At 45.5% G+C, this 14,050-nt stretch overlaps 1 protein-coding gene across 2 annotated transcripts; it reads left to right on the forward strand.

Annotated features, from left to right (window-relative positions):
• The first annotated feature begins 371 nt into the window (after positions 1–371).
• On the forward strand, positions 372–13,701 carry LOC132807275 (zinc finger protein 239-like). Of its 2 annotated transcripts, none has more exons than XM_060821541.1 (2): positions 372–488; positions 10,290–13,701. In XM_060821541.1, exon 2 carries the CDS (start codon positions 10,711–10,713, stop codon positions 11,716–11,718), a length of 1,008 nt encoding a protein of 335 aa, XP_060677524.1. In that variant the 5' UTR covers positions 372–488; positions 10,290–10,710; the 3' UTR covers positions 11,719–13,701. The 2 variants fall into 2 exon arrangements, with proteins under 2 accessions (XP_060677524.1, XP_060677525.1); XM_060821542.1 differs by lacking the exon at positions 372–488 and adding an exon at positions 9,270–9,296.
• The last annotated feature ends 349 nt before the right edge of the window (positions 13,702–14,050 follow it).

Raw genomic sequence — 14,050 nt, forward strand, 5'->3', positions numbered from 1 at the left:
TTGTTTAATATTACATCCCATGACACTGCAATCCTGTTGCTATAAAGTCTGTGTGTTTTGATTCTGCTCCACAACGAACCGATGAAGAAGCAGCGCTTAGAAAACTAGTGATTCCAAATGAACCTGTTGGGCGACAACGTGGCATTGTGTGATTTTTAACTTTGAAAATCTGTCAGTAATGCCAACATCTCCGTACTGCGCATGCTACTCGGTGTCAGCAACGCAGTGCGCATGTTCCATGGTGTCAGCAAAATATTACGCATGCTCACGCAAAAAGCGGAAGCACTCCGTGATCTTGTTTTGATGGACCAATGAGAAGCTCTGGAGGACCGGATGGAGACTGGTCCTCCTGCCAATCACAGCAAACCCATTGTCTGGATGCGGAAGTAGGACCATGAACTTCTGAAGTTGCTGCTGCTGCTCCTCTCTCCCTGAAAGAAGATTGAGCTTCACCCCAGACTGCAACTTCCTTCCTCTCTCCAACATCTGTGAGTACAGCACGCTCTTTTCTCAACCCCTTTTCCATTCCGGGGTTCAGCTGTTGACTTGCAGGAACTGAAGGGAAACGGAGTGAATCCAGGGAGGGGAGAGACTCTGGGAAAGTTAGTCCAGGTCTTTTTTCAATGGAAAATACAGGAGAATTGACATTTCAGGCTCGAGCCTTTCATCAGAAATGATGTGTGAATATACAATAGGGCCTCTGCGTCCTTCTAATCCAGTCAGTGCAAGTTGTCAGACAGGTGCAGCAAGTAGCGAGCAAGGCAAGTGGGATATTGGCAAGAGGAATTGAGTTGAGAAGTGAGGACGCCTTCCTGCAGTTTGGGAGTAATTGAATATCTCCAAGGCTGAGTTCATCTGCTTATTGAACAACAAAGAAGTGATGGTTATGGGGGAAGGCAAGACCAGTACAGATCAGTTACAGAAACAGACCCTTCAGTCCAACTAATCCATGCTGACTATGTTCTCAAACTAAACTGGACCCACCTGCCTGTGTTTAACCTATATCCCTCTGAATCTTTTATATTGGAGTCATAGAGATGTACAGCACAGAAACAGACCCTTCGGTCCAATTTGTCCATGCCTACCAATTATCCTAATCTAGTTTATTTACCAGCCCTGGGCCCATATCCTTCGAACCCCTTCTATTATAGCTGGGTGGGTGGGGGGGGGGGGGAGGGGAGAGAAGAGAAATGGCGATCCTCATGTCCTTTTAAAATCTTTCTCCTCTCTTTCTTTCAAAAATTTGCTCCGTAGACTTGAACCCCCAGCCAAGATAAAGGATTTTGGCCATTCACCTCATCTATACCCCTCACGATTTTATAATCCTCCTCTGCTCCAGTGGAAAAAATTCCAGCCTATTAACCTGAATGTAGGTATATTCATGGCAGGTCAGGCAGCATCCAAGGAGCAGCCTGACCTGCTGTGTTTTTCCAGCACCACTCTAATCTAGACTCTGGTTTCCAGCATGTGCAGTCCTTGTTTTAACCTTTTACGTAGGTATACTCATATCTACTTATGATCTGTTCAATGCTGGTGCAAACCCGACAGGCGAAATGGCCTATTCCTGCTCCCAATTTGCACACTCCTAGTCCAGGACAGCAAGAGACCATAAAACACAGGAGCAGAAATTAGGCCTCTCAGCCCATCAGGGCTGCTCCACTATCAAGTTCTGGCTGATAAGTTTCTCAATCCCTTTCTCCCTGTAACCCTCGACCCCCTTGATCCTCAAGAACCATCTACCTCCATCTTAAATCTACTCCGTGACCTGGCCTCCACAGCCTTCTGTAGCAATGAATTCCACATATTCACCACTCACCGGCTGAAAATGTTTCACCTTATCTTTGTTCTAAAAGATATTCCTTTTACTCTGATGCTGTGCCCTCAGGTCCTAGACTCTCCTATAAATAGGAACATCTTCCCCTGAACTCTGTCCAGGCCAGTCAGAATTCTGTCTGTTTCAATTAGATCTCCACCTCCCCCGAGTGTGGGCCTGTTAATCAGCATGAACCACACCCTTCAGGATGAGTTACAGCAGGAATTAGGTTCAGCAAAGTCAGAATGGAGGAAGTGTGTGTGGGATGGAGATTCTCAGCTTTTAGGGGATGAGAGAGGAAACAAAGTTCAATACAAATTAGAATTGATCGGTGGGCTGATGGGTCAAGGAGTGGCAGAATGAGTTTAATTTAGATAAATGTGAGGTGTTTCATTTTGTAAGGCAAATCAGGGCACGACTTACATAGTTAAAGGGGAGTGTTGCTAAACAAAGTGTCCTTGCAGGTTCATAATTCCTTGAAAGTGGAATTGCAGGGAGACAGGATAGTGAAGAAGGCATTTGGTACACTTTCCTTTTTGGGTCAGAGCATTGAGTACAGGTGTTGGGAGGTCATGTTAGGCCACTTTTGGAATACTGTGTGCAATTCCAGTTGCCGCCCTCTGGTAGAATGTTGTGAAACTTAAAAGGGTTCAGAAAAGCTTTACAAAGATGTAGGCAGAGTTGGAGGGTTTGAGCGATAGGAAGATGCTGAATACACCAGAGATAATTTCCCTGGAGCATTGGAGGCTGATGGGTGACCTTACAGAAGTTTATAAAGGGTATGGATAGGTTGGATTGCCAAAATCTTTTCCCCATGGTAGGCGACTCCAAACCTAGAGGGCATCGATTTCACGTGAAAGGGGAAAGATCTAAAACGGACCTGAGGGTCAACTTTTTCACACGGGGGTAGTGCATGTTTGGAATGAGCTGTCAGAGGAAGTGGGGAGGCTGCTACAATTACAACGTTTAAAAGGCATCTGGATGGGTATGTGAATAAGAAGGATTTAGAGGGATACAGGCCAAATGCTGGCAAGTGGGATTAGACCAGTTTAGGATATCTGGTCGGCATGGATGAGTTGGACTGAAGGCTGTGTTTCTGTGCTGTATGACTTTAATCATCTTACGTGAAAGCAGAAGTGTTGTTGTGAAGACTGGAGTTTCAGAGCAGCTTTCAAAGATGTTTTGCCTTTACTGGAAGCAGAAGAAGTTACAATGAAACCTTTCATTGGTGAGACAGCAACTGAGTACATGAGTACGTCTAGGATTTTGGTGGAATGTGGGAATTCATTGCACTGTGGGGGTGAGCAGTAAGGACAGTGTGCTGATTGGGGTGCCCAGTGAAGGGCTAGGTGGATTTTTGAGTTAAACTGCTCATTTCTGTCAGCCTCCGATGTTTTGTTTCCAATGCTGTCCATCAGAAGGAGCGGTGAATGAGTAACTGGTCTTGTTAGAAGCCTTACAGTTTTCAGTACTGCAGGAATTGCATTATTTCATCAGCATTGTAAAGGTTACTGGCAGCAGCAGGAGGTATGGGCTGTATTCACTAGAAATGATTAAGCATTTAGATAACATACATACAAGGGGAGGGGGGTCTTGTCTTTTGATTTGCAGAAGGTGGGAGATTCTGGGAGCTGTGATCTAAGGCAAACACAACTGCGGTAAATCATAGAAGTCCTACAGTGTGGAAGCAGGCCAATCAGCCCATCAAGTCCATTCTGACCCCTCCAAAGAGTATCCTGCTCCCGTCCCCATCCCTCGGGGAATCAAGGGTAGTCGGGATAATGCAAGTAAGAGCTGAGATGATGGATAGATCAGCCACGATCTTAATAAATGGTGAAGCAGGCTCAACAGGCCCAATGGCTTACTCCTGCTTCTATTACGATGAAACTATAACCCTGCATTTCCCATTGGCTAACCCACCTAACCTGTACATCCCTGGGCACTATGGGCAATTTAGCAAGGCTAATCCAACTCAAGGTAGATAAGCAATGGAGTGATGTGGAAAATGGACATCAGAGAACAATAGAAAGGAACAAGGAGAATAAACGTACCAGCAATTAAAACTGGATTCAAAAGATTACAAACAATAAAACTAAAAGGTCAGTATTTGACTGTGTGCTTGTTATGAAGGGGTAGAGGTACTGTACCTTTAAGAGAGTTTTAAAAAATCGAGCAGAACAAAATGTTCTAAACAAGATGAGAATGTAATATTTGGTCAACACAAATAGAGCAACTGGGTTGCCATGAGGCACAAACAAATTTAAATTTGGCCAATCAGTTTAAATTTTGCCCCAAAATACCAAAGTCCAATCAAGTTTGAATTAAGTATTTTGATAATATTAACACCAATAAAATGATTTATGTTTTGGACTATAAAACCGGGCATTTTTATGAGTTTTAATATTCTCTGTTGGACATAAAGAGTAAACTTGTTAATTTTTACTTTAAATATTTACCTTTGGGATAGTTATTTGCCTCTTGAACTTTTACATATTACTGCATGGGGTGAATCATCTCTATATTGCTGGTTTAATTTAGCAGAGGGGGTTACCCCGTGTCGTAATAGCGCTGCAACGTAACAAAAGTGAATGAATTGACTGCTCACATTGAAGAGAATAATTATGATCTGAGACTCCTTACAGAGACATAGCTTCAGGATGACAAGGATTGGATCCTAAATATTGAGGGGAGATGTGGCATTCATGTCGAATGGGAAGCTAGGTAAAGGTAGAGGGTTGACACTGCTAATCAAAGCACTGACCACAGGGCAGTCTGGTGTCGGCTCGGATTTCAGGTCCTGGTTTCTTTGTCCTTGGTTGATCTTCCTGTTCCCACACAGTTGTTGTCTGTTCTCAGCTGTGCTTCATTTCTGCTGAAGCTTTAACCTCCTTTGACACCTTTCGGGACAATAAAACATTCACTCAATCAAAGTCCAACCTACAATCTCCCAGCCTGTAAACCATCCAGACACCGAGTATCATCATACCAGAAAATATAACAAAAAAGGTGAAAAATTAGAATTAAATAGGTGCTTGTGTCTGTTCATTGGCAAGTAAACTAGAAATAGGGGTCTGCTAGGATTCTTGTAGTGCCCTAATTGAAGAATTCTCTCTCCCTTACGTCTAAGTATTAGTACCCAGCTATGATTTATAACAATATTTACATCAACAGAAATGAAGCATCTGTTATGCAATAGACATAGAGATATACAGTATGGAACTAGACTTTTTCTCTCTCTCATGTGCGCGTGCGTGCGCGCACACACACACATACACACACACACACACACACACACACACACGTCTATGGGGTGAATTTGTATTTGCAGATACATTGTGCATTTTTTGAGCAAAATGCAATCTGCAGGCAGACAATACATGGAATATTTTGTAAATTCCACTTTGGAAATAGAACCAGTCTGACTCAAAAACTGGGATACATACAGAATCTGGCCTCACACCTTTAATGCATTGTCTGAGTTGAGTTGTCACCTTTTCTTATATAACCTTAAATTATCTCGAGTAGGTGTCTTTTAAGAAGTTCTGGGATTTACATATTAATGACACCGGCAACTCATTCTAAAAGATGAAAGACTTTACAATCCAGGTTTCTTCAATGTATCATTTCAGTGGCATGACTCTGTAGTGTTTTGCTGTAAACTCAGTGTCTTATGATCTTATAGTCCACAACCACCTGATGAAGGAGCAGCGCTCCAAAAGCTAGTGCTTCCAAATAAATCTGTTGGACTGGTGTCATGTGATTTTTATCTTTGCCCAGGTTAGGGTGGATTGGCCCTGCTAAATTACCCACAGTGTTCAGGGTTTTGCAGGTTGGGAGAATTGTTAGAAGTGATTTGATTCCACCTTCTCGTGACTGTCTGTGTGAACTTTGGTATGTTCTCCCCCTTCTGTCTGCATGGGTTACCTCTGGGTGCTCCGGTTTCCTCCCACAGTCCAAAGATCTGCAGTTTCGGATGGATCGGCTGTGCTAAAGTGTCCAGGGATGTGCAGGTTAGAGTGGGTTAGCCATGGGGAACTGCAGGGCTGTCGGGTAAGTGGATGAGTCTGGGTGGGATGCTGTGTGGAAGGTCGTTGTGAATTTGATAGGTGAAATGGGCTCTGCAGGGATTATATAATTCTTCTGCTTTAGCCATATGTAGATTGAGAAATGACTGCTGTGGGAGGAGTAGGTTCCAGTTCATGGGACACAGTCCCAGTCGTGGGGAAGATGGGAATTGTGCTGTCTCTCTCCCCACTCACTGCCCCCATCCATTCTCTCTCGCCCTGCAACTTTCTGTCCCCCATTTTCTCTCTCTCTCCCTCATTCTCTTCTTCCATCCTTTGACCCCCGAGTCTTTCCTTTCCGCCCCCACCACCCTCTGTTCCCCCCAGTCTCTCAATGGCCCCCACACTCTGTCACCCTGTCCATTCTGATTCTCTTCCAACCCCCACTAAACTTTCTCATGCCTCGAGCAGTCTTTGATTGCTGTATCATGCTCTTCTCAGAAGATAGAGAGAGAGAATGGTTGGTGATGACACTGCCTGGGAAATGGGGGTGCACAAGAAATGACTAATCTTTCAAATTGAGAATAGCTACAATAATATATTCAGAAACAGCATTAAAGTTTGAACGCATGTTCAATTTTATATTAAGACAAAGCTGCAGCCATCTTTCTCAAACTTGCTTTGAACTATGTGCAGTTGAGGACAGGCTGTTCGGGGTGAATGAGGCTTTTGCCCAAAATGTCAATTTTCCAGCTGCTCGGATGCTGCCTGACCTGCTGTGCTTTTCCAGCACCACACTCTTGACTCTAATCTCCAGCATCTGCAGTACTCACTTTCACCTGTTAGGGGTGAATGGCCGATTCCTAGTCTTGAAAAATTGGCTTCTGTTAGAAGGTGTAGAGGTGTATTCTACCTTTTAAGAGAGTTGAAAAGTGAGTAGAACCACCTGATATAGCACCAAGCGTACTGAACAAGGTAACAATTTAACATTTGGTCGAACAGCTCGGTAGCTGGGTTGCCTGGGGACAAAAACATACTCAATTTTGGCCAATAGATTTAAATCTTGCCCCAAAATACTGAATTCCAATCCCCGTGTCTGCATGGGTTTCCTCCGGGTGCTCCAGTTTCCTCCCACAGCCCAAAGATGTGCAGGTCAGGTGAATTGGCCATGCTAAATTGCCCATAGTGTTAGGTGCATTAGTCAGAGGGAAATGGGTCTGGGTGGGTTACTCTTCGGAGGGTCAGTGTGGACTGGTTGGGCCGAAGGGTCTGGTTCCGCACTGTAGGGAATTTAATCTAATCTAATAACACCAATGAAATGATTTGATGCTTTGGAGTATAAAATCAAAAAAAAATTGAACAGTTGCAGGAGAACTGCCAAAAGACCAACAAATGTAGGCTGCTAGTGAGAACTCTCTGAGAGGTACCTGTCCAGATAAGGAGTTTGCACAGAAAAAAAACATTGACACCGACCTGGAAAGCAAATATACAGAGGAAGATACAAAGAGAAGATTTAAAAGCTGGCTGGTTTTGAAGTTTGAATCTTTCGGTAAATCTTAATCAGGGGTTTTCATTGGACTGGTATCATACAGGGGAAAGTAGAAGATAGGTTAGAGAAAGGAGTTGTAAATAGTTGTTAATTAATTATTCTCCATTAGACTTAAAGAAATAAAGTTGTTAATTTTAACTTTAAATACTGACCTTTGGGAATAGTTTCTTGGTTCTTGAATTTTCACAGATTACTGCAAGGGTTAAACGTTCTCTATGTTGCTGGTTTAAATTAGGTGGGGGAGATTGCACCCAGTGTTGTAAAATTTGGGGGCTTTCGCCCGAGATTTGAACTGGTTTAGACAGATTTGAATAGATTTGGGAGTACGAAAAGTCCCAGCAGATTTAAACACTTGCAAGTTAGTGCCCTAGATCATTAAATAAAACTTTAAATAGTGACTTGGAAACAGTTCCTTACCTCTTGAATTTTCACATTTGCACATGGGGTAAATCTTTTTTTGCTTTTAAATTAGTGGGGGGAGTGCAGTCCGTGTCATAACAGTTCTGACTATGTAGAAATAGAATCATGGAGTAGTGGATCATGGAAACAAGCTGTTTGTTCTGTGCCAATCGGATATCCTAAATTAATCAGGACACATTTGCCAGCTCTTGGCCCATATCCCTCCAAACCTTCCTGTTCATATACCCATCCAGATGCCTGTTGAATATTGTAATTGTACCAGCCTCCACCACTTCCTCTGGGAGCTCATTCAATCCACGCACCACCCACTGCGTGAAATAGTTGCCCTTTAGGTCCCTTTTAATCCTTTCCCTTGTCACCCTAATATAAATCAATTGCTGCTTCTTCTGAACAGGCTCAGTGGTTAGCACTGCTGCCTTATAACGCTAGGGACCCGGGTTTGATCCCAGTCTCTGGTAACTGTCTGAGTGGAGTCTGCATGGGATTCCTTTGGGTGCTCCGGTTTCTTCCCACAATCCAAAGATGTACAGGTTTGGAAAGAGTATTTCTTGACGGGAATTAACTTTCACTTTTTTTCTACTCCTTAGGTCCCTTTTAAATCTTTCCCCTCTCACCTTCAACCTATGCCCTCCAGTTTGGGAGTCCCCTACCCTGAGGAAAAGATGGGTAGTCAAATAAAATGCAAAAGGAATAAAATGTCAAGCCGCAGGATAAATATAAAACGTCACTCCAGCCTTTCTTGTCTCTGATTGTCATTTGGGTACAAAATCTGTCAGTAACACCAGCAACTTCACACAGCACCTTGCGCGTGCTCCTCGGTGACAACACACACTGCGCATGTTCGCCGGTGTCAGCAAAACCTGTGCGTGCTCCTAACTGTCCGCGGAAACTGCGCGTGCTCTTCTTTTGTTGGGCCAATAGGAAGTCCTGGAGGACCGGAAAGAGCGTGGTCCTCCTGCTAATCAGAGACCCCCCTATTGTGTCTATCTCTCGCGCTCAATCACAATTTATGGAGGGGACAGATTCTGGAAAAGTTGGGCCAGGTCTGTGTCTCAGTTGGCAACCTCATGGAAAATGCAGGGCCACGATGTGAAGTGATAGCATTCCCTTGCGGGGCGGGGGAAGCAGAAAGGAGATGCATTGTTTAAATGGTGAGAAATTGGGATGTGGAGAAAATGAGGACTGCAAATGCTGGAGATCAGAGTCAAAAAGTGTGGTGCTCGAAAAGCACAGCAGATGAGGCAGCATCCAAGGAGCAGTAGAGTCAGCGTTACAGGCTTGAGCCCTTCATCAGGAATGTGTATAAAGGGGCCTCAGCGTCCTTCCATACTAGTCAATGCCAGTTGTCAGATAGGTGCAGCAAGCAATGAGCAAGGCAAGTGGTATATTAGCAAGAGGAATTGAGTTCAGAAGTGGGGAGTCTTCCTGCAGTTATGGGATCATTGAATATAGTCAAGGCTGAGTTCATCTGATTTTGGAACAACAAAGAAGTGGATATTTATGGGGGAAGGTAAGAAAATAGTTTTCAGGCCATTTCAGAACAGTCACCGAGTCAAACAACACAGAAACAGTCCCTTCAGTCCAACTACTCCAAGCTATGTTCTCAAACTAATCTAATCCCACCTGCCAGTGTTTGGCCTATATCCCTCTGTCACAAAGCTGGTCCTTCTCGAGGATGCTGTGTCCTTGGTTTTTTTTCAGAGGGGTGGTAAAAAGACCCGGGCTCCGAAGCGACTGGTTTAGTACAGAGATGAAAAACGGTATTGGGAGGCATTTTTGGTCAGATATGAACAGATGAGACTTGAGGCCAAAGCTTTTATGTTTTAGAAGTGACCTGTACAATGAAAGGGGAGTGGTCAGTCCTGAAAGCTGAAGTCTCGTTTGGGTGAGTTAAGCAGTGGACTGTGTGGAGAAAGGCTGCTAGCACTGTCTCCTTCTGCCCTTCTAACTTCAACTGTAAGCCTCTGTTTCAGTTTTACTTTGTTTAAGGGTGTTTTTTTGGTACTGTTGTGTACAAGCATTACGAAGAGTGTTAAGAGTTTCTCCACAGCTTGTACTTTATTAAGTAAAGTTTGGTTGTTCACAGAAGTTGGCATATTGCAGTGTAAGAAGCTCAAGCAAAAGAACTTAACAAAGGAACCTAAGGGATAAGTCTTTCATGCAGAAAGTGGCGTGTTTAAGGAAAGAGCTGTCAGAGTAGGTGGTGGCTGCTGGCACAATTATGACATGAAAAGGCATCTGGATGGGTATACGATTAGGAAGGGTTTAGACAATATGGTCCAAATGCTGGCAAATCGGTCGAGATTAGGTAAGGTTATCTAGTTGGCACAGATGAATTAGACCGAAGGGTCTGTTTCTGTGCTACATATCTCTATCGCTCTGACTTGCCATGAACACTTGCCACATCTATATGTTCAGTTTCTCTCTGGTGTCAGTGTCAATGCCTTGATGTCTCATTCTTAACCGGACTGGCAGTAATGACTTTTGTAATCTTTTCTTACAGACTATCTGAAGACAAAAGTTTCAAAGTCAACAGATAAAGGGCTTATGCCCAAAATGTTGATTCTTCTGCTTCTCTGATGCTGCTTGCCTTGCTGCGCTTTTCCAGCGACGCATTTTTTGATTCTGACTCTCCAGCGTCTCCAGTCCTCACTTTCACATCAATGTCTGACAGTCACTCAGTCCATCAGGACCGCAACAATTTTCAACTGATTCTGTGAGAAGGAGCAACGCGTTCTCTTTGGTTCCTGTTTGAGTACGGGGGGACTGGTTGAAAGACTCTACTGTTGCAGCGCAGTGTGTGTGGAGCCTGAAACAACTCTACTGCGTGGAAAGAGGAATTCACTGCGGGGTTGTACACACGTGTGTGTGTGTGTGTGTGTGTGTGTGCGTGTGCGCGCGCGCACGCAGCTGAAGCTTCAGCCATGGAGAAACCTGAGGAAACACGCCCCGTTGAGAAACCATGGAAGTGTGGCGACTGCGGGAAGGGCTTCCGTGTCCCACCTGTCCTAGCGGCTCATCAGTGCAATCACACTGGGGAGAGGCCATTCTCCTGCCCCGAGCAGGCGAAGGGCTTTACTTGCTCCTGTGTCCTGCTGGCCCACCAGCATATACAGACTGGTGAGAGGACGTTTTACTGCTCCATGTGCGGGAAAGGGCTCACTTGGGTGGACAACTTCCAGACCCACCAGCGATTCCACGCAGGGGAGAGGCTCTTCAGTTGCCATGAGTGTGGGAAAGCCTTCAGCAATTCCTCCGACCTGCTGAAGCACCGGCGAGTCCACACGGGGGAGAGGCCATTCAGCTGCCCCGAATGCGGGAAGGCCTTCAGCGACTCCTCCAACCTGCTGAGGCACCGGCGGGTCCACACGGGGGAGAGGCCCTTCAGCTGCCCAGAGTGTGGGAAGGCCTTCAGCAATTCCTCCAACCTGCTGGCCCATCAGCAGGTCCACACAGGGGAGAGGCCCTTCAGCTGCCCAGAGTGCAGGAAGGCCTTCAGCAATTCCTCCGACCTGCTGGCCCATCAGCGGGTTCACACGGATGAGAGGCCCTTCAGCTGCCCAGAGTGCGGGAAGGCCTTCAGCAATTCCTCCGACCTGCTGAGACATCGGCGAATCCACACGGGGGAGAGGCCTTTCGCCTGCCCAGAGTGTGGTAAGGCCTTCAGCAATTCCTCTGACCTGTTATCCCACCGGCGGGTCCATACCAGAGAAAGGCCATTCAGCTGCCCCGAGTGCGGGAAGGGGTTCACCCGCTCCTCCAAACTGCTGGCCCACCAATGGGTCCACACCGGGGAGAGGCCGTTTGCCTGCCCCGACTGCGGGCGGAGGTTCACATTGTCCTGCAACTTGCGGAGGCACCAGCAGGGGCACAAGTGCATCCAACAATCAGATTCCACCAGTGATGCTGCAGTGGGTCACCCCCAAAGCTGAACCTCCTGCCTATTCTGACAGTGGGTGCAGTGGGCTTTTGTTGTTTTGTGCTGGACTCACCCTCTTTTCCCCCCCCCCCCCCCCCAACACCACCTCCCAAGCCCACCTATGTGGCTCAGGGGTGGCATGGTGACTCAGTGGTTAGTACCACTACCTCATGATGTTGACCTGGGTTCAATTCCATCCTCAGGGTGACAGTCTGTGTGTAGCTTTCACAATGCCCCCCACATCTGTAGGGGTTACCTCTGAGTGCTCTGGTTTCCTTCCCCTGGTCTAAAGGTGTGCAGGTTCGGATGGATTGGCCCATCTAAATTGTCCCATCGTGTTCAGAGATGTGTAGGTGTAGTGCATTAGTTGGGGTAAATGTAGAGGAATAGGGATAGGGGAATGGGTCTGGCTGGGTTACTCTGCAGAGGGCCAGTGTGGACTTGTTGGGCCAAAGGACCTGTTTCCATAATGTAGGGAATCTAATCTTCAAAAAAATTCCTCCAAGCGATACTGTTGAAATATGCCGAGTTGGACAAAGTATCCCATCAAGTTTGAGACAAACCCAGAGTTGAAGAAGTCGGAAGTCACACAACACCATGTTACAGTGCGAAAGGTTTATTTGAAATCACAAGCTTTAGGAGCATTGCTCTTTCATGAGTGCTGCTCCTTCATCAGGTGCCATGTGACTTCTGACCTTGTCCATCCCAATTCAACACCAGCACCTCTGCATCAGAGTTGACGAATGAGATTGGATTTTATTCGTCCTGATTTAGTGAGATGTTCATTTGGAAACTCAAAACTGTCGGACCTACAAAGAAACGCGAATCATAGAGTCCTACAGCAGGAGACAGGCCCTTCTGCCCAAAATGGTCCATGCTGACCAAACTGTCCATCAACACTAAGCCCATTTCCCTGCACTTGGCCCATTTCCTTTCATACCTTTCCTATCCACGTATTTGTCCAAATGCCTTTTAAATGTTGTTAATGTACCCACCTCAACCACTTCTGCTGGCATCTCATTCCATATGTGTACCACCGTCTGTGTAAAAACAAAAGTTGCCCCTCACATTCCCTGTTATTCTTTTTCCTCTAACCTTAAACTGATGCCCTCTAGCCCTCACTTCCCCAACCCGGGGTAAAAGTGAGTGCATTCACCCACTCCATGCGTCTCACGATCTCTTCACTTCTCTAAGGGCCTCTCTCAGTCTCTAATGCTCTAAATAAAAATATCTTAGCTTGTCTAACCTCTCCCTTTTACACAGACCCTTAAGTCCTGGCAACATCCTTGTATATGTCTTCAGCACTCTTCCAAGTTTAATAACATATTTGTTATAGACACTGCCCTGTCTACCTATTTTGTTGGAAATATAGGACCTAATCCAAACTGGATAATCTGGCTGATGGGACACAAAACCACTTCCTTTCTTGAGAGACAGTCTCCGGGAGAGAACTGGCTGGCTGACTGAGTCCACACATTTGCCTAAGGTGGTGCTCGAAACCTTTATCATCTTTGGGATGGATCCCCGTTCATTCAGTGCTTTGGAGTCATGCAGCCTGGAACAGATCCTTCAAACCAGCCAGCCATGATCCCCAACTAAACCCGTGCCACCTATCTGCTCCTGGCCTGTTAACAGTTTGTTAATAGTTTTGTTCATTTGTTCACCACGAGAGTTGGATAAATAAATTGCTGATTGTTGAGTTTAAAGTGTTGGGGATTTACTCTTATCACTAGAGCAGGTTACACCACTTTTCATGCTAATTGTACAGATTATTGGGTGACACGCTCCTCTGGGTGTTTCTGTTTGAGAAAGGTGGTGCTGTCAGCCTTCGCTTTATAAGTGTATTGACGTGATGTACTGCTGAACGCAATGGAGTCAACATGAATCCCAGCCTCTCACTGTGGTTGTGGGTGAATCGCCTTAATTTGGCTCTTAACTCAGAAACTGCACACAATAAACTGCTGAAACAATCATTTACACTTTATTGTATGTAGCAACCAAAAATAAAACTCCTCAAGTAACCAAGTTCAACCTCACTCACAACTTGGCTATCACCCAATTGATGGCAGAATTTAACTGAGTTTCCACCGACAGTATCTGTCTCTGGATGTGTCCAGGGATTCACTGCAGTGTTGTTCTTCCAAGTACTGCTGCCCCGTGTATAAATGTTAATGAATATCGGGAAGGGGGGGAAGGGAAACCGTTCCTGCATTTTCATGATTTCTCCATGGTGCAGGTGTCCTCGTATTTCTCCAGGTTCAACAATCAGTTGAAACTCGTTCACACTTACAGCATAGGTGTGGTGTTACTGGTGAACCCTCTGATAATTGAAGGACTTCATTCAG

Source organism: Hemiscyllium ocellatum (genome assembly GCF_020745735.1).
Source record: "Hemiscyllium ocellatum isolate sHemOce1 chromosome 27 unlocalized genomic scaffold, sHemOce1.pat.X.cur. SUPER_27_unloc_12, whole genome shotgun sequence".
NCBI lineage: Eukaryota > Metazoa > Chordata > Chondrichthyes > Orectolobiformes > Hemiscylliidae > Hemiscyllium > Hemiscyllium ocellatum.

Bases quoted from the DNA above. Each gene is read 5' to 3' on its own strand.
- LOC132807275 (XM_060821541.1), top strand. From the start codon at position 10,711: ATGGAGAAACCTGAGGAAACACGCCCCGTTGAGAAACCATGGAAGTGT.